The following is a 24,489-nucleotide window of genomic DNA, read 5'->3' as shown; positions in this document are numbered from 1 at the left end:
GTGGTGCTAAGCAGCAGCCCTAAGAAGTCTTACATTGGTACCACACTACTTGGGAAAGTACAATGAGATTCCCAGTATTTCCTGAGAGCTATGATTTATTCCTGTACAAGCAGTGTTGGGTATCAGTCTAACCACATCAGAGATGAACAGATGGCCATTGGCAGTGTTACACCACAATTCCTTCCGCTTTTCTAAGTATGTGGACAATGTTTCTCCCACCAAGCTGAACAAATCCTCTGACTTATATAGTTTGTCTTGCCAAACATTTAAGAACCTACTTGGGTTTTTGTTTTCTCAGTTTCAGTAATGTAACATTTATAGTTTACTGGTAGAAATGTTTATTTTATTTTTTTTCATGCATAAGTCACAGAACTAACATAATGAGAAACCTATTTAAGATAACAATTTGTACTTTACAAAGTACTGGCCCATAGTGTCAAAAATATTTGTACATAAAACAGAATGCACTCAAACAATGACATTTGAGACATTTTGGAAACAAATATTTTGGAGGATTTAACAAAAAGATACTTTACAGAAGCAAGGGAGAATCTGTAGTCCTCTAGATACTGTGTAGACTACAACTTCTGATCATTGCCTGACAAGCTGATAGGAGGTAATGCTTTTTGGGGCAGAAGAGGACAACTATTTAATGCTTAACGGTGGCTTTTTTCAGGGTTAAACTTTTTAATATATATTATTTTATTTTATTTTCAAAACTATTGCGGGTATACAGAATACAGAAGGGGCAATGGAAAGGGTGGAAAAGGGGTTTTGAGTATAAGAGAACATCACATATATAATCGTTCAATCTTTTCATATTAAGTATGCAAGCATATAATCAATTCATATTCCCATAAAAGCTCATCTTTCTGATTCTTCTTCTTTTTTAAAAAAACTATTTGTCTATTAATTTACCCCCTTGGCTTTCAACTAGTAATTGTAACATAGCTTAGATCTAAGTTATTCCAACACCATCAGAACACCAAGACCAGTTGTAAGATACATCCCCTCTTTTCTCCTCCTTTTGTCTTAAAAATACACTCGACAGGCCTGAAATAATATAAATTCCGCTCACTTCTCCCATTTTCTCCATACGCTTCTTTTGTTTCTGTGACTCTGTTTTCTTCCATGCTTTGTAAGGGGGAACAACAACTAAAGCAATAGTACGATTTTTAACCTCGGTTTTTCTAGCTGCTATCGCTGCTGGATGACACTTCATCCCCTTTATATTATCTGTTATTGCTTTCAGTACATACGGTTCTGGCACTTCTTTTGGCTGTGATTTAACCTCTACTATTTTCTCTTCCTTAAAATCTTTAATTAAATCTGCCATCTGATCCAGATAGTAATTTACCTATCTTCCTCATGTTCAGTTCTTCCTCATGTTCAGCTTTCTAGCAGAAGCCTGAAGGTTTGGTGCCAATATTGACTGGTGTTTGGAACTGTTCATAATTCCCTCTAGCTTGACTAAGGTTCCTGTCCCAGCTGAAGAAAAATAGCCCCAAAGTATGATGCTGTCACCACCGTGCTTCATTGAAGATATGGTGTTCTTTTGGTGATGCACAGTGTTGTTTTTGCACCAAACATATCTTTTGGAATTAGGGCCGAAAAGTTCAACCTTGGTTTCATCAGACCATCACACTTTTCTTCATAAGAAAAGGCTTACGTCTTGCCATTCCACCCCATAGCCCAGACCTATGAAGAATATGGGAGATTGTTGTCACATGTACCACACAGCCAGTACTTGTCAGATATTCCTGCAGCTCCTTTAATGTTGCTGTAGGCCTCTTGGCGATTTGCAAAACAGACATTCCAATGGGCGATTTTCACTTAATGACGATTTGTTCCGTGCTTCGTGAACCGTTTGTTCACAAGACGATGATTTTTCCAGCTCTGCAAAATGGCTGCCCTGTCTTTTCTGGACCCATGCTTCGCAGGGCAGCCATTTTTACAGCTGATCGGCGCTCGCAAAATGGCTTCCCTATGGGCGATCTTCGCTGGACAACGAGGTATTTTCCTCATTGGAACGCATTAAACTGGGTTTCAATGCATTCCAATGGGGAAAGGGTTTTCGCATGACGACGATTTTGCTAAACAGCGATTTTCCTGGGACGGATTATTGTCGTCATGCGGGGCACCACTGTAGATGAGGCCCTTAACTTGCTGTTGTAAACAGCAGCACTCTGTCATGTTCCCATTCCCTTCTGTATAATGCACAACAAAAGAAGTGCAGCATTTGATGTCATAATGCCCTGCGCCTTATGGCCTACAAGTTATTGGGGCTTACAGAATGAAAGGCAATATAGAAAGAATTACAGGAGCATACAAAATGGACTGGTGCTGATATAACTTTCAAAGCAACTGAGTCTGGGTGTTTGAATTATACATTGTCAGAACTCTTCTTGCTTTGGTTTGGAAAAATAATGCTTTACCGCTTTATCTGAACCAGCAAAGTATGCTTTGTATTTCCTGTTCAAAACGTAACTTGAACCCATCATGTAGTCCTGGCTTCGAATCCTAGATTGGTGGGCAACATAATTAAAACTCCTTGGTTTGGATACCAAGGAAATGTACCCTGTCCAAAATTGAAAGACAGGAAGGGGATTAGAATGCTTTAGAAAAGAGAAGTAGATAGCAAGTATTGTTTCCCAAGGGCTTAGTCCCAGTGGCCACTGTATCTAAACCATCTCAAAGTGGCGATGTTACATCAGTCATTTACATAGCTATGTATTACAAATAAGAAGAGGGAATATAACAAACTTGCTACTGAATGGCATCATATCTATTTTAATTTTCATCTTTTTTATATGAATTGAACCTCAAATGCAAATGAAAAAAAAATATTGGTAACATGAATTAGGAGTGTGTGAATTCTGGCGGTGAGTTTTCTGAGCCCAGGACTGTTTTGGACCCTCACCCTGAACAGAGAAATAGTCATTCCAGGTTGAGAGTATTTGTTTACATTTGTGGTTTAAAGGGGGAAACAGTTTGATTTTCTTAGTTTTATTGTTGTTAAAATTAGTTCTGAGGGGATGATTAAAGCAAGGAGAGTTGTGCTCCCTGGAGGCGCAGTTCTCCTGTTCTGGGGATTTTTTTAGTGACAGAAGGTGCAAAGTGAAGTAGAAGTTGAATGAAGAGTTGGATAAATGCCTACAAGCCTTTTTAGTCTATAAAGCTAAGGATAAGTAGTTGAGTCTAAATACTTTAACACTGTATCTCAAGCTGGCTCTTCAAGCTTGTGATCTCTATTTTGGAGCATAAGTATTTGTAGCTCCTATAGCAGGGGTGAGCAATTAATTTCTATAGGGGGCCCACATGAAAAATCTGAACTGTGTTCGGGGGCTGAACCAACTTTACTTAAAACTACCGTATTTTTCGCGCCATAAGATGCACCTGACCTTAAGACGCATCTAATTTTAGTCCTCCAGGACGTTTGAACCACACCTTTTCAACCCATATTCTCATTCCATTTTCATCCATCCATCCTTTCTCATGTACATGTACAACAACTCCTTGCGGAATCACTTCTTTTGGAAATGTTTTCCTTTTGAAAATCAACATGGGTGGCAATTTGGTGCAATCGGCACAGCAGGATAACACAGTTGTGTAATGGGTCTTCTCATGCCCTGAAATTTTCACACTGATGGTTTTGGCACCCTTCAGATCTACAGTCCTATTAGATGGCACATCAAAGGTTAGCGGGACTTCATCCATATTCACAATCTGGCCAATTTCAAAGCCATTTTTCTTCCTAGCATCAATAACAAATTTATGAAAGGATAGAATTTTAGATTCATATTCTTTTGGCATTTTTTGCACAATTCTAGTTTTGGTCCACATAGTAAGACCACATCGCCTCATAAATCTGTAGCACCATGATGGTAATCCTGTAAAATCCTGAATGCCTTTCTCTGTGGAAATGCGTTTTCTTCAAATATGAACATTTTTGTCGAGACAGAGAAGCCATTATTCCGCTGATGTATGATCCATTCTTTCATGTCCACCTCCAACTCTGGCCACTTTGCAGCATGTCCACGGAAAGTGTGCTTACCTTTATCAGCTTTTTGCAGCTGATCCTCCTGTTTCCTCTACTCTCTAATCATTTTTTCAGATGGAGGAGGCCCAAAATGTCTCTCCACTGCTCTGTTTCCATGCTCCTTAGCATATTTTACTACCTCTAGTTTAAAAGGAATTTTATATGCTAGCCTTTTCTGCTTTATCATCCTTGCACTGGTAGACTGAGTTCCTGTACTTTACAAGAAAAATGTGCCACTTATTCATCACCACATCTACTGCCTACTTCCTTTTACAAATATAATATCAAAGCAGCACAGAATCATAGAATAATGGAGTTGGAAGGGGCCTCTAAGGCCATCAATTCCAACCCCTGGTTCAGTGCAGGAATCCAAATCAGAGCAGATCTGACAGATGGTTGTCCAATTTTAGAGACTACAATAGGATAAAATACAGTAGCTGGGAATCACAATGAAAAGATAAAATCTACCAGCAATATTGTAGAACAACAACGATTAAGAAAAACCAATAAAAACAGAGGGAGCGACACCATGCAGCTTTTGTTAACACAAAAAGACTACTAAAATTTCTGTTTCCAGTTGTGTGTGTGTACATGTGAAATGAGTAACATCTTCTTGCTATTTATGAAATGTTGGGTTCTTAAACCAATTTTCAAGATTTCAAAGCTTTACTTGGACATACTCACATCTGTGATTCAAATCTGCCCTCTGCAATTCAAATTGCATTGCTCCTGATGAGTCCATAAAAACTGTGGTAAGCTAATACACCAAATAAAACCTGTAGCCCTAGTGGTAATATATTAAGGAAAGGAGTGTTAGGTCGCTGGTTTCTCTTTTGAACTTTATTCTGCATGTGCTCAGTGCCTTTTTAATCATTCTGTGCCTCAGAATGAAATTTGGCTAACAATACACATTAGCCTCCCCCTCAGGTCCCTTAATGTTTTAAATATCTGCAAAATTACTTCTATTTAGGCTTAATTTATGAGGAAGTGATGCAGCTTCCTGCCAAGCTCTGAACTACAGACAGTTATTCTAGCCACCTTTCCCCCATCCAGCAGGCTCTCTTCCCCTCGCCATTCTCAGGCCTATTAAACTTACTGGCAATTTGTTTTAGAAGCTTTTGTTCCTCTCTCTCTCTCTCTCTCTCTGCTTCTCCACACATCTGGCTCGTCACATTGTCTAACTTCTCCGCAGAAGGTGAAGGGAAAGAGAATCTTCCTGCTTTGCTTCTCCAATAGAGAAGCCAACTGGGTGATGCAAGCACGCAGATATGCTAATACCTGTGCCCTGGAGGATTATGGGAGGAATACCCAGCCCCTGATGGGGGTCCTGCGGGGCACCCCAAAACACTGAAGAGCTCTCCTGGCCTCTTGAGGGCCTGGGGCTGTGCAGCCCTGTTCTGAGCAGGAGGTGCAGCCGAGGGTCACCATGCCTTTGGAAGGCAGGGCACAGAAAGGGGCAGGAGGTGCATGGGCCACTCCAACTCATATCTGGCAGGGGAGATACCATGATCATAAAAGTGGTTTTCCCAGGGTAAGGCTTATCCATTGCACTTTGGATATGTTGATCCCTGTGATTTCCCCAAATGTGGGAAAATCAACTGCCTAATTTGTGGTAGGGGGGACTGCATTTGTGTTTTCCCCTGGTCTTTCTAGACTCACTCTTTCCCCTTTGGTCCTTGGCTATTTTCACTGCCCTCTGCCATTTAAATTTGCTGCTATAGGCCTGCTGGCCCTGTTGGTTTTCCAGGAGGCAGATACTGGAAAGCCAGCAGTGCAGATGGAAGAGTGGTGGGGTCCACTGTGGCTGCCACAGCAAGCACCCTCTGGTGCTAGTTCAGAGGCCTCCCAGCATGACGGTAGGAGGCTTCTGGGTGGTGGTGGCTGAGCCCTTTTTTTACTGTATTCGCTCCATAAGACGCATGTACTTCCCCCCTCTATTTGGGGGGGGAAAGTGCATCTTATGGAGCAAAAAAATACGGTAAAATGAAATAGTGATGTTATGATTCTTTTTATTTTAAACTTGTTAATCTTCACAAATACTAAAGAGGTTTTTTTGTGATATATTAAAGATAAGCAACTGATCAACTTTAGACAAAAAGCTATAAATGGTTTTGATGTTCAAAACTGTCCGCAGGCCGTACAGGAGTGGCTCGCGGGCCGTATGTGGCCCTCGGGCTGCACTTTGCCCAGGTCTGTCCTATAGATATAACATCTGACCAGAAGGAATTGAGAACTTTTGTGTCGCTTTCTCCCATCCCTTCCAGTTTCAAGTTTTGCTGTGCTAGCCTGATGAAGAGTTCTAAAGGAATTTAAACATCCTTTAAAAAAAAAAAACTATTTATTTAGATTTATACCCTGCCCATTTAGTGGTTGATATTGATATATTTCTTTTCCCCAGATTAAAACAGAATGTAGATGTTCATACAGAATTAATGGCAAACATAGTTTTTAGGATAATAGGGAAATCTAAGGATTGTTTATGTACTCTAGGTCTCCTGGAAATCTCCAGTGGCAGAGTGACAGATCAGTCATGAAGAAAAAGAAATTTTTGTGTGTGTAAAGTACTGTTTTTTTCTCATTGAAAAAGAAATATAAAACAAATACTGATGATGGTTTGGAACAGCTGCATATTCCTAGAATCAGTGACCATTTTTACATTTATGCCAAATTTGGTGTGAAACAAAGGGTTTAAATTGCAAGTCTTTGGACTTTTGTGTGGAACATGATTTTACCAAAAATATATAGTTTGCGGGGAAAACCATGTGCATCTCAAACTTTTTGGATTAACCAATAACGTAAACTATTTAAATTTGTAAAATTATTTGTAAAATAGATGATTTTACTGGAAAAAGACAGTTTGTTCAAGTTGAGGAAACATCTTGTGCCTAGCTGAAAAAGTACAATAAAGAGGCTTGATACTGATTATTTCTTACTTTCATGTAAAAGATACATCTTCTTTTAAATATATAAGATTTCAAAGATAGAATTAAAATGTCTGCATAAATGCTATTAAGATGGTGTTTTAATGCACATACATGCATTAAATTATAACTGCTGTTAATATTCAGTCTTGAAAGTGTGCTGCTGTAACATTAAATATGTTTATAGGCCACTAATAAAAAATAAAAATATATACAATAGGCAAGCTTTTGTAGGTAATTTCCACTTCTTCAAAGCAAGTACCAAAAGTCCAATTTTCAGTTTTCCAAATTGTCAGATAGAAAGGTATGTAAAGCTAGGGTAGGTGTGTGTTTTAACTTAGAGTGTAAAAGCTAAACTTTCTCATGATCATTACATACGCTGATAGAAGAGAAACACTTGCATCATCCAGGTGTTAAAGTCAATGGCTAGAATCCTATAAGTGTTCTTATAACCTGCTGTGGATAATTGTAGCTAAAGGATGAGGTGTTATCTTGGTTGTACAACTGAGCACCTGACCAGGAATTTGACTAAGATGTGCCTTGACACCTTGTCAATTAGCAACAGGGATGGGGACTTCAGTCTGGTGTGACTTAAATGAGATTGAACAGACTTGCTGTTCAGTCTCATTTAAGTCACACCAGAGACTCAACTTGCACTTTACTTATTGTTGTTTTTAATTTAAATGACTTGGACTCAACTCATGACTCGGAGCCTTTTCCCCGAGTCGAGTCCCTATTGTTTTAGTTTTTTAAAAATCTTGCTTTACTTATCTTTTAAACTGCTGGGTTTTCTGGCTAGAATCCTGCAGAGGGAAATTGCACTGCTGAAGCTGCTTCAAGTTTACACATGACTCCCTCTCCTTTGTTCAAGCTCCTCAATCTCTCTCTCTCTCTCTCTCTCTCTCTCTCTCTCTCTCTCTCTCTCTCTCTCTCTCTCTCTCTCTCTCTCTCTCTCTCTCTCTCTGTGTGTGTGTGTGTGTGTGTGTGTGTGTGTGTGTGTGAGAGAGAGAGAGAGAGAGAGAGAGAGAGAGAGATTGAGGGAGAGAGGGAGGCTGCTTCTCCAGGACCTGGTCAGTGTGTCTGCAGGTTTTTGCATCATTTTGCAAGAGAGTATATACAGGAGTGTGACTTCTTTTCCTCTTGAGCTGTTCTCCTGCAAGACACACAGACTCTTTCTTTCTGCAAAATGATGCAAAAACTTGGAGAAACAACTCAGACAGCAGAGGTTTAGCAGCAACTCCACCCACCTGATCCCTGAGAAGCAGACTCCCTCCCCCCACTCAGTCAATCTCTCTCTCTCTCTCTCTCTCTCTCTCTCTCTCTCTCTCTCTCTCTCTCTCTCTCTCTCTTACTGCAGGGCAGTTTCCTTCTTTCTGCTGCCTGAAAATAGAGTTGTTTAAAAGATAAGTGAAGCAAGATTCTTTTTAACGATTTTAAAAACTTTTTAAAAAGTTTTCAGTGGAAGACCAGAGAGGAACAAAAGTGGGTGGTTCACAAGCCTCAGGCCTCCACATAGGGATCCCATTTTTTCTGGGGGGGGGGAATTATTTTGCATAGGGATCTGAGACTCGGACTTGGGACTTGGGACCAAAGACTTGGGACTTGACTTGAGCTTTGGTACCAAAGACTTGAGCTTTGGTACCAAAGACTTGCCAACGTCCCTGGTTAGCAAGTTATGCCAACCTTATGGAAACACCAATAAGCATCTGTAAAATACTTAAGTATTAATAAAGGGTTGGATTAAAGTTTAGAAATGAGTAGGAGTTGACAATGAAGAAATTGAATTAATTAGAGATTTTGTATACCTTGGTTCAGTCCTCAATCCCGATGGACACTGCAGACAAGAAACTGAGGAAGACTGACACTAGGAAGTGCAGCAGTGAAGGAATTAGATAGAAACCATCTAGTGTAAGGATTTGTTACTGAGACCAAGACAAAGATCTCCACTCTCTTGTATTTCTGATCACCATGTATGGGGTGCAAAGGCTGAACAGTTAAGAAAGCTGACAGGAAAAAAAATGATTTGCTTGAAATGTAGTTCTTGAAGAGACTTTCTGGACTGCCAGAAAGATGAAAAAGTGGATCCTAGATCAAATCAAGCCTGAAGTATCCCTGGAGGGGCAAAAATGTTGAGATTGAGACTGTCGTACTTTGGGTACATTATGAGAAAGTAGGATTTTCTGAAAAAGATAATAATGGTGGGAAAGGTGAACAGCAGTGGGAAAAGAAGAGCAAATACGAGATGGGCTGACTTCTTTGAGGAAGCCACAGGCTTGAGTTTATAAGAGCTGAGCAGAGCAATTAAGGATAGGATGTTTTGGTGATCACTGGTTCATAGTTTTGTCATGGGTCAGAGGCAACTTGGTGGCACATGATGATAACAACAGCAGAAGGACTGGCAGAAGTGGACATCCCGGTTCCATCTTCCTCACAGCATCCCTTCAAACTCCTTTGAAAATGCTACACAGAAACTAAGGAGAATCTAATAAGTGATAAGTAATAATATTGTGTGTGGGACTGAGGGAGAAAAGTTGGAGGTGCCTGCCATGAATGGTATTCATGCTGCCATCCACCAGTCCCTCACACCAGTATATATCCTGCACATCAGCATTTTGGGGGTGCTGGAAGGTAACTCTGGGGTACAGGAAGGAAGGTTTGTTACTGCCAGCCATATTGTAGCCAGATAATTAAGGGCCTGTTGTCATGTTTTTTATTCAGAAATTGTTTTGTAATGTATGTCGCATTACATTTTTTTTGCATTCTCTCTGTAACGTATTCAATTCATTGTGTTTTTTTCTAGATTTAATTTAGAAGAGGAATTTGATCAGATGAAAATATACACACGTAGGGATAAAGCCGCAATACAAGAACTGAGTATGTGCCTACAACAAAAACAAGAAGGTAAACTGAATCAAGATGTAATTAGAACTCAAAAATAGTTTTAGATCTGCTTGTCTATTTTAATTCTCCACCTTTTCAACATTTAGGTTTTTGTGTTCACCTTGGTATATATGGTCTGGTTATGGCTGGAAGGGAATAATAACCATGTTGTTTGTCAGTTCAGATATCTATCATGTGAAACCAGACTTCCCTCAAAATGCACTTCATAATATGCTTCCTGAGTATAATTTGTCAAACATGATTTTAAGTTCACAGATTTTGTCGAAACACAGATAAATTTATTGTATGATTGTTGGTAATGGCAAATCAGAATCCAGAAATTCAAGGTTTGGACTCGCCATGCTTAGTGTGATCTCTGAATGGCTGTGTGGTTCCGAGGCTAAACATGTTCCCTGAGTTCCTTGTGATAAATATAATTCTAACATTTGGACTCATTATAAATAATTAGATATTTCTTGTATGATTAAATTTATAGTTCCCTTTACCTGTAGTAAAGATATAACTACATTGCATTTTGATTGCAACTCCATAAGAAATGTTTCTCCTTTTGTGTATGCAACTGTAACTCTTTTTAAATTTACTTTTATCACTGTGTGTACGCGTTCGATGTTGCTGTGCTTCTGAAGGGTTTAATCTTAAGACTGAAACCTGAATCGTGACTCAGAACCTATCCATCACCTCCCTTTTTTCTAGAGCAGGGTCTCCAGACTTTTCACACAGAGGGCCACATAATGTATTTTTGATATTTTTGAGGGCTAAAGGAATGCGCATGTATGCATGCGCACGCACACACTCCAACGTGCCCCCACTTTCACCCATATGCACACATGTACTCCTGCATGCCTGCAATCCCACCCACAGGACGGATAAAAGGCCAGGCAGTCCAGATGTGGCCCACAGGCTATACTTTGGAGACCCTTCTTCTAGAGTAAAAAGCTTATTTTTAATAGGGATTCAAACTTGGAGCTTGGGACTTGGGAGTTGGTACCAAAGACTTAGACTCAAACTTGGGACTTGGGACTGAAGACTCGGACTTGAATCCAAAGACTTGCAAATATCCCTGACTGGAAGACACCCCTGGAGCAGCAACAGAGCAGGAATGCTAAGTGCAGGACGCAAGAATTTGGAAGAATGTGATGTGAAGAAGAAGGACTTTAACGTCAGAAAGACTTTAAACTGAATACTGCCAGGAAGAACAGAAGGGAGGTCGACAAGTACAACAAATTCCTCAACATCCACCCTTGAGGCTGGAAGTCAGCAGTAGACTCTGCTGATGAGGATGTCTTACAGCAGTGATCCCCAACCTTTTCTGAACCATGAACCTGTTGGGGTGATGGGATCGATGGAGGGGCATCCCCTGTGCTCATGGGTGAGCAGGGTGCACTCGTGCGTGCATGGGTGGGTGGGGCATGCTCACAGGTGGCCGGGGCACGCTCCTGCTCATGTGCGGATAGGTGGAGTACACTCGCAGTTGGACGGGGCACCTATGCGTGCAGGTGGGCTGGCTGTGCATGTGGGTGGGCGTGTGTGTGGGAAGTGCATGGGGGGGCAGGAGCTCTATCTCCGCGGCCCGATCCTACCAAGGCCATGGGCCGGCATTGGGCTGCAGACCGGGTGTTAGGGACCTCTGTCTTAGAGAACTTGTAGTGTCCCACCATTGTTGTGCCATCACTGTGTGTCTTTCTGTGTTTTTTACCATTATAGTACAATAATTTCTAGTACTGCACTGAATCACCTACAGTAGAAGTGCTAATGTCATCATGGTGAAAAGACATTCCATGTCTGAAACTCGTGGTTCTTAGGGAAAGCTGTAGTTTAGGAATACCATTTGAAGTGCAATTTTGCACATTCAACCATATTTCTATGTTTTGTTTGGAGCATCATTGCTGGATTATAATTGAGAGTTAATAAATTCCAACTGATGGCAACTCTATATGGTGACTGATATTTAATATCAGTGCTGTCTTTTCCCTTTGAGTTTCCCTGGCTGAGTGGGGATTTAAAGTCGTGTTTCCTAGGTCCCAGTCCAGCTGTGTATCTGGGGCACTACACTGGCTGACACCAAACATACTATATGTATAGCAGGATTTATGCTACAGTTTACACACATTTGCACTTTTACTTACCCTTTGGCATACTGTCTTCTTAGCACAGTTTTGCACTTTCAAATTGATGAAGAAAAAGGGTTTTTTTCTGAACCGCATTTGCTTTAATTATTGAGCCACTATTCAGTAGCTGTCCCCAAACAAAACATACTGATACTTTTTGTGTCTTTGTTCTAGTTCACTGTTATTCTCAAATTTTTATGAAACCATATTTCTTATTAAAAAGAAGACTAAGTGCAAAATTCTTTCTAATTTTCAGTTCCCCACATACACACCCCGTGCGAGATTCCATCATGACCTGAACTAAAGGGGCTGAAAACCATCACTGTTAGATCTCAAGAACACAGACAGGGTCTTCATGTTACTGGACAGAAGAATGTGGTTAGTGCAGACTCCCCTATTTTGATGTCTTCCAAATGTGTTAAAGTAAAATTCCCACAATCCCACATTCAGTAATGGATGGAATTCTGGGTAATCATGGATTAAACTGATCAGCTTGGGAGCAAAACAAGGCCACACAGGAACAAGATAGTGTTTCTACATTGTTATGGAATGTTTAAATACGTGGAAGTATAGGTGTTTGTTGATAAAAAAAGATAAAAGGCAACAACCCCAAACTAAAATGGCTGAACACATAGCTGTGAACTTTCCAGGCATACAAAATATTGGGGTAGGGGGAGCTGCACGTTGTACCACCGATGGTGCATGAGAAAAGAGGGATTGGTCCACTCTATCCCCCATCAGCTTATAAAAGGTTCCTGCAAGTAGGGAAGGTTATAGTTGCAGACAACCATACCCTCTAATTTTCAGCCCCACTGGGTGGGGCTCTGCCCTCTCTCTCCCCCTCCCATGTGCATGCACAACTCTGCCCCCCCCACGCAGGATTCTGTCACAACCCAGAACCAAATGGGTTGAACATCATTGCTTTGTGGATGAGGAAGAAAACCCTGCAGAGGGATACGGAGTCGGATGTGGGTGGCTTCAAGGGAACCTTGGTTACCCACATGCATTTTATGGAGATTTAAATGATAACAACTGATCTTCCTGCATTAAACAACTGTATTTCAGAAGTAGAGAAGAAGAACCTCTTCCTTACCAACACAGCAAGTTTCAGACTGACAGTCTCATACCTAATCCCTCTAGCACTGCAGTCTGTCAGGGGAAGAAAAATGTGGGAAAAAGAAGGGTATCCTCATTATCATTGCTGGACTAGCTGGAGTAAGGGCACTCCTCTAAGGGGACAGTGAACTCTACAAATACTTATTTGCTTTATAATTTAAAATTATTGGAGACATCTATTAATTGTTGTGTCAGTATCTGCACAATCTACAACATTTAGAACAACTAGGTTTGTTTGGTAGGAATGAATGTTTTCAGAGATGTGGTTCTCTCATGTGTTGCATTCTAACTTACTGATATTTTGAATCTCAGGGAAATATTTAAACCATCTTTGATTGAGTTCAATGTTTTAGATGTGCATTGCCATAGATAGGGTAGTTGTAATTCTTACATCTAATCATGTTATAAGATTAACACTGAGTGCTTTGATCAGTTTATTATTAACAACTGAACAAAAAAACCTCAAAAGTAAATGTTGATGTAAAAACTACAATTGACATTCAAATGAGTGAATATTTACAAAAAGATGAAAAGCATCTATGTATTACCACTGCATGTTACTTAAAGGAAGTAGAAAATATATGCAGTACCACTGTGCCAAGGGACTATGCTTGGAACTAACATGGGAGTAATAGATTAATATCTAGGTAAAGGTACATATTCCCCCGCTGCACAATTTTACTTTTTTCAGTTTCTATTATCTTTAGAGTAGTGCTCCATTTATTTCATGAATACAGAAGTTTTAATTGGCCATGACATCTTCCAAAGACAAAAGAAAGGTCTAATTCACTCTAACAAACATGGTTAGTCACTGTTTTATGCCAAGAGGATTGCTAACCTTCAGAGAATAGCACACTTTTCTTCTACTGCTGTTTTGTGTGTGAACAGAAAGTTCTTTACTGACCTGCCGTGGTCCACGTGTGGTTTTCAGTGATGCTTCCAAAGCAAACTTTTATCCTACTCTAAGGAGGAATGACTTGTTTAAATTTAAAAAAACATTGTTTACATTTGAGCTTTCTTGCTGCCGTGCATTTCTTTCATCTAACATTTTAAAATTCATTTTACAGTTGTAGTATAGGTATAACCTGGTCACACACATGTGTGTGATTGTGTCTGTGAGTACACATAAACACTAGATTCCTTGAAGCATGTGGTTGACACATGCTTGAAGAATGGTAGATAAATGTGTGAACGTGGAAAAGCATTTCAGTGTTATATTTCATAGGATGCAAGGATTGATAACAGTTCCAACTCATATCTGAGATTGCACACTGAGATGTGCAAGATGTGATTTACTGTTGCACTCAGTAAGTGACTAACCTTATGGCAAACTACACCTGTGTGTGATTCCCCATGTGGTCCTGGCTATTGCCGGCCCATGCTCACAAACCACATAAAAGGTGCTGGAAAATATTGCTGCTCTTCCATAAAAGTAAGACAATGGCTATAGTTTTAAGAGGCTACCTCTCTGCAGATAACACATAGAGCCTATATTGTTGTGTTTTTTGCAAACTAGATAGCACATTGTAAAAAAAAACAATTTTGAGGTACTACACTAGCGGAGAGAGGAAGGAGCAGGAGCCATTGGTGGAGAAATGTTCTTCACACTGGTATGTGGAATCATGGGCTATTGTTGGTTGCTGGAGTTTCTAATTGCTATGAATCTTGAACATTTCAGTGGAATGACGTGTGATTTATTCTGTAAAGTACCTGATCTTTCACCTTGCAAAAAAGAGAGTTTAAAGTTCTGTCCACCCTAATTCTGTTTCTGTTTGCTTTGTTCACCGATCACTCTGATCCTCCTGGCAGGGGATAAGACCCAGAGAACAAAACTGCTAGTGACTGTGTAGATAAAAAGAAAGTGAATTTGCTTTTTGAGGCACAGAGGGAATAGTGCATAAAAGAACGAAGATGGGAATAAAAGTACTGCATCTTTAACCTGAAGATCTATTGTACCTTTGAAAAGCTTGTACTGGGGAAAAAACATGGTGATGATACATGTAATAGTAATTGTGTCACATAAGAGTTTGAAAAGAGGTTGCCCATCTGAGACTGACCAAACAGCTTGACAACAAAGTAGACCAAGTTATTTGTAACTTTCCTAATGAACCAATTTCTGTAAAATGCTTTAATACTGTTTTACTGTCACTGTCAACCTTCTAATTTTTAGCACCGCTGGGCGGGGCTCTGCCTCTCTCACACATAATTTTGCTCCTGTGTGCACATGCAACTCCACCCATGTGCAGGGTTCTGTCGTGACCGAAACCTAATATGATCTCTGCATGAAAGAGGAAAAGAGCTGTCTGCAGGAAGGCAGAGACGTGCACACATTAGTGCGCACCTGACGTAGAGGGAACTTGGTCACAATATATTATTTGTTGCCTCTTCCAGAGCTTCTCTTTGGCCTTGGTGAAGAGAATGGAGTCAAGAGCAGTACTCCCAAGAAGAATGTGAAAGAAACGTCAGCTCAGACATTACAAAAGGTACCCTAAGGTGTAAGATATTTAGCCCAGCAAGTTAAATCTCAATTTCAGTGTAAGGGATCATATGTTAAAAGACAGAACTGATGAATGTAAGCCATGTGTTCTTATCTTTTCAATTATCTTCTATAATTCAAAATAACCCTAACTGCCAAAATTGGGTCAGAAATCAATATATAAGTATTTAAAGAGACAAAGCAAGGCAGAGCAATCTAAAAATGTTTGTGATATAAATAGAAGCATATATTTGCTTTTATGGACTTCAGTAATTTTTCTGTGGTTTCATTGTTGTTTTATACTGCACAACAGTATATATACAGCCCTGGTGGCATTTTTTTTCCTGAGCAAAACTAATTGGAATGTGCTTCTGTTGTGTGTGAACAAATAACTTTGCAGTACCAAATAGCGCAATGTATATTTTGAGGTGTCACTGGTTTGATCTTTTAAAAAAAATGCCACTGGTTCATTCACAAACCTCTACAAGAGTATGTGGTAAGAGAATTGCTACTGCAGTGAAAAGTATATGAATGAAATAATTAAAAACTTTAAAGGGACCAATGCGCCACCAGAATAGAACACTGACACTTGGAGAAAAATGGTTAAGATGGTTAAACACTGCGCTGGCGTTTGTTGATTTCAGTGGCTTCCCTGTGTAGTCTAACATAATGATTGCTGGTCTTGTCCAGTACTTCTGTTTTCGAAATAGGATTTCATGTCCAGCTTCTTTCAGGACATGTTCAGCTAATGCCGATTTTTCCAGGTGTTAGACTACACAGGGAAGCCATTGAAATCCACAAACACCAGCACAGCTTCAACAAAAAAGAAGAAAGTCTAAAAATGACTTTCCTGAGCAAAACTACCCAGCCACAAGGACTGATGATCACTGCACACAAAAGACTAGCTAACAACACCCATCAGTCACAGTGACAGATCATCTCCCTCCTTACCACAACAAAACATCCATAACAAATAAACACCCTGATCACAGGAAACACCCAGTCTCCTGAAAATAACAAAAAACTGATCCCAGAGCTACAAATACTCAACAATCCCACACACTACACCAGAACACGGAGTTCTAGGTCCTGTCCTCTGAAGATGCTGGCAACAGAGACTGGCAAAACATTAGGAAGAAAAACCTCCAGAACACATCGAAACAGCCTGAAAAACCTACAACAACCATCGGATCTCGAGAAGACAAAAATGGTTAAGCCTTCCCAAAAAATGGGTCATTCTAAGTTTCATCTGTCTGTTGATTTTTCTGTCTGTTCAGTATTTGTTACATTTATGTTCTTCCTTTTCTGCAAGAAGCTCAAGATACTCTTCTCCCAACTTTAACCTCACAACAATCATGCTAAGATACTGTGACTGTATAGGAATTCCCAACATACAGTCATGGCCAAAAATATTGGCACCTTTGCAAGTCTGTCAGAAAATGCAACCCTTCTCTCAGAAAGTTGGTGCAGTTGCAAATGTTTTGATACTCACATGTTCATTTCTTTAGTTTGTGTTGGAGCAATACAAAAAAAAAACAAAACAGAGAAGAAAAGTCCAATCTGATACAATTCCACACAGAAATCCAAAAATGCACTGGCCAAAATTATTGGCACCCTGTCTAAATTGTAAGAAATAATTGCTTTTCAAGCATGTGATGCTCCTTCAATTTGTATTTAGACACACTAGTCGCAAGTAAGAGGTGTGGGCAATAGAATAATCACACTTGCAATCAGTTAAGATGGATAAAAGTTGACTCAACCCTTGTGTTGTATGTAACACAGCATGGAGAAAAGAATGAAGCGTAAAGAGTCGTTGTGGATTGCAGAGAAAAAAATTGTGGAAAAACATTGACAATCTCAAGGCTACAAGTCCATCTCCAGAGATCTTAATTTCCCTTTGTCCACTGGGCGCAATATCATCAAGAGGTTTACAGTCCATGGCACTGTAGCTAATCTGCCTGGATATGGACAGAAGAGCAAAATTACTGAAAAATTACAAGGAAGGGTTGTTTGAATGGTGGATACAGAAACTAGATTAACTTCCAAAGAAATTCAAGCTAATCTGCAGACACAGGATACAACAGTGTCAGCTCGCACTATCCTAAATGAAAAGGGTAGGAGACCCAAGATGACACCACTGCTGACACAAAGGCATAAAAAAGCAAGACTGAAGTATGCCAAAACGTATGTGACAAAACCACAATCCTTCTAGGAGAACGTACTGTGGACAGATGAGATAAAAGTAGACCTTTTTGGTCAAGGACATCATGGGATTGTTTACAGAAAAAGAAATGAGGCATTCAAAGAAAAGAACACAGTCCCGACAGTCAAACATGGTGGAGGTTTAAAGATGTTTTGGGGTTGCTTTGCTGCTTCTGGCACTGGATGCCTTGACTGTGTGAACGGTATCATGAAATCCGATGATTACCAAAGAATTTTGGGGCACAGTGCAGTGGCCAGTGTCAGAAAGGTGTGTCTTCACCAGGGGTCATGGGTCTTCCAGCAGGACAGTGACCCAAAACAGACTTCAAAAAACACTCACAAATGATTACAAACAAAGTGCTGGAGAGTTCTGAAATGGCCAGCAATGAATTCAGATTCAAATCCCATAGAACACCTGTGAAGAGATCTCAAAACAGCAGTTGGGAGAAGGCATCCTTCAAATCTGCCCTGGAGCAGTTTGCAAAAGAAGAGTGGTTCAACATTCCAGTAGAGAGGTGTAAGAAACTCATTCATGGTTACAGGAAGTGATTGATTTCAGTTATTTTTTCCAAAGGTGGTGCTACCAAATATTAAGTTAAGGGTGCCAATAATGTTGGCCAGTGCATTTTTGGGTTTCTGTGTGAAATTGTATCAGATTTGACTTTTCTTCTCTGTTTGTGTGTGTGTTCTTTCAATGCAAACCAAAGAAATGAACACGTGAGTATAAAAAAACATTTGCAACTGCACCAATTTTCTGAGAGAAAGGTTGCATTTTCTGACAGAATTGCAAGGGTGCCATTATTTTCGGCCATGACTGTACCTTGCCTGAGACTGAAACAAGTTAAAGCCCAACAACATCTGGATCAACACATCTTGCCTATCCCTGCTCTAAATAGAAATGTTTCTTATATGAAGTGTGTATCAACTTTCAAGAGTGGAAAACACTGCAGAATAGCTGTTGTCGTCGTTGTCGTTGTCTTCTTCTTCTTCTTCTTAATTGGGCTAAGCAAAGTTTTCTTCCCCCAGTTACCTCCACAGGCTTCATGAACTCCAAACATGGCAGTTCAGAGCTATTTTTTAAAATGAACCAATAAACACTTCTTGTTTTGGGGTTGGGGCTTAGGGAATCCTAGGCTACAGAAATGGAAAGCACTGCTGAGAAGGCCTCCAGAAGCAGAAAAATCACAATTTTGAATTACTATTTTCAGCAGAAATGCTCTTGGGTGGCTGAAATTTGGTCCTAGGGATGGGAATGTTCACCAAAAAACAGGGCAGGGATGGATTCTTTGCTTTTCTTTTTACATTTCTAGAAGTGGTATTTGTTTGTTCAGATAATTCTGCCTGTTAACAGCTGTTCACTTAAGAGACTCTGTTATACCATATGCTTTGTTTGTTCCAGAAAACATCCTTCAAAGAATCTTTCTGCTTTGCTATCTGACTATTTCTTGAGCAACATAAGCAGACGTTTCAGAAGTCTGCTTATATTGAATAGGCAGGATCTTGTGTGACTTAGTATCAGTAGAATTGTGTCCATTTATCTTACGTTTATGAATTAGCTTGTAGGAAGTACAGTAATTCATAGCAGATGATGTGATCGCGTATACTTCTAAAACTTGCCATATGGTCAGGTAATGAAGGCTGTCATCTCGTTATTACTGAATGACAAATACCATGTTGAAGTAATAACATAGAACAGAAAATGCTCACATTCATTTATCTTAAGGTAAAGTGTGTAACTGAAATAATTTGAGGAATACAGTAGAAGATGTCACAGCTATCATCTGTGTTTTCAGAGTAATTTTGTTTGCCAGGAACCCTCTAATTTCTATCTCCAAGGATATAAAGTGTTGACATGAGAGCATAGGGTACAAACATGGAAGACACTCATTGGTGTCTTTCAGCTACTGTAAATGATTTAGTCCTCCACTAAATAAAGAAAAATCTATTTTACAACTTTAAAAGTCATCAAGCATCTTGCCTAGGAGTAGTTTGTGATGCAGGATAATTTGGCATAAATAACTGATAGAAAACTCCCAGCACTGGAGCATGGAATCATAACCAAAATAATATGGACTGCCCAGGTTGAGAGCAAAGCAATGACTTGCTCGATGTCCTCCATAAATGTAGATGGCTAGGTTATGGTGGGAAGTAACTATGGCTAAGAACAGTAGCAATCCCATAATATAATAACTGACATTAGGTATGGTGCCTCTTCTTTCAAACTGCAAGTGCTGACATACATAACATCTTTGACTTACTATGACAAATGCTTTTCAAAGTCGGATCTTCATCAAAACCAGACTTGTAATATCCACTGTAAAAATTTAATACAGTACATTGTTTGTATTTTTTCTTTACATTAACAACATAATGATCAGATTTCTTAAGAGATATAATAGAAAAGTTTATACCATACATCTTTCACTGCCTTTATTTAAATATTAATAATTAATAATTTCTGAAGCATAAAGTGTGTTGAGAGGAACTGCCTTGAACATACAAGCACTATACTTTCTAAGCTCTACTGATAAGATGTAGATTCTTTCTCACAGTCAAAACTGATCTTTTTTTCAACTCAAAAAGGAACTGCAGTAAGGCCAGCAATGTTCCACATTTGAACACTATTCTGAACTTAAGTAATGTGCTGAAATGACAGTAATAGTGGTGTAATGTGTGGGATATGAATTCTAGTGTGGTTTCAACAGAATTGGACTATTTTGTCAACTGATTTTAATTTTCTTTGTACTGGGCCTGTTTGGGAGAGCATCTTTTCACTGGAACAGAATTTTTTAAACTAAATTCAAAAATCCATCAGCTTTTACAGATATACTGAAAAATCACGAAAATTATAACTATTCATAAATTTAGTTATAGAGGAGATACCTGTGTTAGTCTGTGCTAGCATATCAGGCAAAAAAAATGAAGACTTGGTCTGAGGAAATCCACGAAAGCTCACATTAAAATATAGCAGTTAATTTTTTAAGGTGCCACAATGTTTTTGTATTTTTTATTTTATTTTGTTTCTGACTTATATTGATAAGTTGTAATCCTAAATGAATGTTTGAAATGTATTGCTTAATGTCTTACCACTTAGACTTCTGTGTCACTTTGTCAAGGATTTTAACTTCTTGTACCATCTGCCCTTTCTGTAACAGATGCATTATTGCAGTCCAAATGTATTCATCTACCCTACCTTGGAATTATTTTTCAATTAAGTACTTTAAATAGATTTTGTCCTTGTATTGAATGTAATTTTATTTTGATATAAGACATTACGACATAATGGACAGAATGACTAAAATGTAAAAGGTTAAAGGTGAAATGTATTTTTGACTTATTAGGTGTTGCAACTGGAAAGAAGGATAAAGAGTTTTGAGAAAGAATCCAGAACAATGAAAGAAGTTAATAAAGTATTAATTAAGGATAAAAGTGATCTGAAAGCATTGCTTAAACAGCACCAAGAGGAAACAGAGGCCAAAGAGAAGGAGCTGGAGACACTGCTGGAAAAAATCACAGAACTAGGGAAGGACAAAGCAGAGCTTCACTTAATGATAGATGGGCTGGAGAGAGAGGTCACCTCTCTGAAGAGGCAAGTAGCAGAAGCAGACTCATTGAGAAATGAAAATGAAGATCTGCAGAGTAAAGTGAAACAATTGCAGAGCTCCCTGGACAGAGCAAAGAGAGTGGGCTCTGCAGCCACAGGTGAAGCAGCCCATGGGCAATGGAGATGTAAGAGTGCCACTGCCAAAGTTAAGTTGAAAACAGGAAAGAAAAAGAGTTTAGTGCAACATCACCAGTCTCTTCTCAATCAGTCCATCAAGGTTACAAGCAGTGTATTTGAGAACTTCAGTAAGGATGGCTGGGAAGATATGACTGAAAGCAGGTATGGCTCTCATTAACTTAGCTGTGTAGAGGGGACACTGTGCATATGTAAAGCACTAGCAAATAGAGATTGAATTTCAACTACTGTCGATTTGGTATTCAGAAAAAATACTGTCAGAGCCTTTGAAATATCTTGGGAGGTCTTGTTCTGAGTTTATTGACTGAAATTTGCATGCAAAATTAGCCACAACTGCATGAGTATTTGAATAGGTGCCAGGAAACCCAAAAGAAGCAATGCTTGATTTCTTCCAGTGATGCTATTTTCATGCAGTCATTAGGCTTGAAATTGACAGTTTGGCAGGTTGATTTAATTTGCTGGCCCTTTGCATATTCACCACTGACAGCTAAGGATTCCCAGGCAAGCCTGCAAAGTCCATTTAGTTATCTTGTGACATGCCAACCCTGGAGGAGAAACATTTCCCCCCTTAATTTAGTTAGATAAATTTTGAATGACCCCTTTCAGCTTGCAACCAGATATCTACAAGCTGTTTAACATCCTTTAAATTAAGGACCATCCTCACTAATTATCGCATATATTTCATGTTGTACAGCCATTGTACTAACTTAATTGAATGACAGCTGAAAATTAGTTATTTAAAGGTAAATACTATTAACTACTGTATATAAGTGTATAGATGCAAAGTCATCAGCAAACACCACTGTCAGACCAGAAAGGATGCCACATTAGGATGTTTCCACAAAATGCAAGAGGCCAGTTGAAGTAAAATTCCTCGCTTTCCCACCTGGTTTCATTATATATATAATCCATATATCAGAACAAAAATGATCAGCTTTTAGAGTTGGTCCACTGAGCTTTAGGGCACTGTGCACAGTGCCAGGAGAATTCCCAAGTTTCTTGAGAGAGTAAAACTCATGTGTGAAAAAATAAAACTTACCAATGTTGTAAAATTGAACCAATTTGTAGGACTGTTTTGCATTATTTAAGATAAGTACTGGCAGCAATCTAAAAATACATGAAGTCAAATTGGATAGTGCTCATGGTATTCAGACAAATTAATTCATTTTGGATCTGATTCCACTCGACTTGGATGAGATAAAGTCTAAATTACCAGCTTTAAAAATGTTTTTAGAAACCTGTTTTCTGGTAATGTGGTTTGTTGTTTTATCTGTAAAGTTCTTCATGCAGAATAGGATCCAGCCAGTTTCCATCTCCTGGTGCATGACTTAGTGAGTGTCCTCCAGCAGGAAGGATTGCTTTTGACTGTCCCCACCTCCTCCCTCTAATCTCTTGAGCCCTCCTCAAATCTCCTTTACAGGGTTGACAGCTGGATTCTGCCCTACTGGTTTCCCTTTAGCTTCATATTTTTTGAAATATTAGGGTTCTTCCAGCCTTCCTTGAATGCAGTTACTTTTCTTTGTGTTCATTCTGTAGCTTTCAGATTTATTCTACAACATAATTATAGTGGTCAGCTTCAGATTCTATCAAATAACCACTCTAATAAAAAGTGGCAGCAGTACTTTTAAAAAATGTATTTATTTTTTAATAATTTATAAAAGAAAAATTACAAATAACAAAATTAAAACTAAAATATAAATTCAATATTGACTAAACACAATACACATTGAACTTTCCCCAACTGTGCCACATTTATTTATTTATTTATTTATTTATTTATTTATTTATTTATTTATTTAGCTAGCTAGCTAGCTAGCTAGCTTATGTGCTGCCCACACTACGCAAAGAGCGGCTTTGGGTAGTGGGGGTGGCATATAAACTAAATAAATAAATGGCGGGCTTACAACAATTTGAATACAATAAAAATATTAAAAATTAAAATACAAATAAAAATTCAATGCTCTAAAAATTGCCATCAGGACCCACACTTGATATTATTTCAATTAAAAACCTTGTGGAACAGGAAGGTTTTGACCTGGTGCCAAGATGTCATCGACGTCGGCACCAGATGAAGCTTCCTTAGGAGGGCATTCCATAGTCTGGGGGCAGCTGTCAAAAAGCCCTTTGTCTAGAAGCCATCCCTCTTACCTCTTTGAGGAATGGCTCTTTCAGGAGGGTTCCCTGGCTAGATCATAATTACTGGGTAGGTTCATATGGAAGGAGGTGGTCCTTCAGGTCTCCAGGTCCCAAGCTGTTTAGGGCTTTATATGTCAAAACAAGCACTTTGAATTGGGCCTGGGCAGCAACTGGTTTTGTTGTCATTTAGTTGTGAAGTCATGTCCGACTCTTCGTGACCCCATGGACCAGAGCACGCCAGGCCCTCCTGTCTTCCACTGCCTCCTGGAGTCGGGTCAAATTCATGTTGGTAGCTTCGGTAACACTGTCCAACCATCTTGTCCCCTGTTGTCCCCTTCTCCTCTTGCCTTCACACTCTCCCATCATCAGAGTTTTTTCCAGGGTCTTCTCACGAGATGGCCGAAGTATTGGAGCCTCAGCTTCAGCATCTGTCCTTCCATTGAGCACTCGGGGTTTATTTCCTTCAAAATGGATAGGTTTGTTCTCTTTGCAGGGGACTCTCAAGAGTCTCCTCCAGCACCACAATTCAAAAGCATCCATTTTTCAGCAGTCAGCCTTCTTTATGGTCCAGCTCTCACTTCCATACATCGCTACTGGAAAAACCATAGTTTTGATTATGCAGATCTTTCTCGGCACGGGGATGTCTCTGCTTTTTAAGATGTTGTCTAGGTTTGCCATCGCTTTCCTCCCAAGAAGCAGTCATTTTTTAATTTTTTGGCTGCTGTCACCATCTGCAGTGATCGTGGAGTCCAAGAAGGTAAAATCTGTCACTGCCTCCATATCTTCCCCTTCTATTTGCTAGGAGGTGATGGGACCAGTGGCCATGATCTTGGTTTTTTTGATGTTGAGCT

The 24,489-nt window shown here is 39.4% G+C and overlaps 1 protein-coding gene and 1 non-coding gene across 13 annotated transcripts in view; both read left to right on the top strand.

The window, feature by feature from the left end:
- Nucleotides 1-24,489, top strand: part of CNTLN (centlein) — a 484,545-nt gene that overhangs the window by 311,038 nt on the left and 149,018 nt on the right. For all 12 annotated transcript variants that reach the window (XR_013541453.1, XR_013541452.1, XM_020797524.3 and 9 more), the window contains 3 exons: nucleotides 9,761-9,861; nucleotides 15,477-15,568; nucleotides 21,105-21,646. Coding sequence is in view for 10 of the 12 variants with exons in the window: in XM_020797524.3 (XP_020653183.3) it covers nucleotides 9,761-9,861; nucleotides 15,477-15,568; nucleotides 21,105-21,646 (735 nt within the window). In the remaining 2 variants the exon portion in view is untranslated. The remainder of the gene's footprint in view (nucleotides 1-9,760; nucleotides 9,862-15,476; nucleotides 15,569-21,104; nucleotides 21,647-24,489) is intronic.
- LOC140705336 (U1 spliceosomal RNA) lies at nucleotides 5,520-5,682 on the top strand. The gene has a single exon (XR_012084753.1). It is a non-coding gene; the product is annotated as a U1 spliceosomal RNA (small nuclear RNA).

Source organism: Pogona vitticeps, chromosome 2 (genome assembly GCF_051106095.1).
Source record: "Pogona vitticeps strain Pit_001003342236 chromosome 2, PviZW2.1, whole genome shotgun sequence".
NCBI lineage: Eukaryota > Metazoa > Chordata > Lepidosauria > Squamata > Agamidae > Pogona > Pogona vitticeps.
The sequence above is the reverse complement of the archived record's forward strand: the minus strand, read 5'-3'. Positions and strand labels throughout refer to the sequence as shown.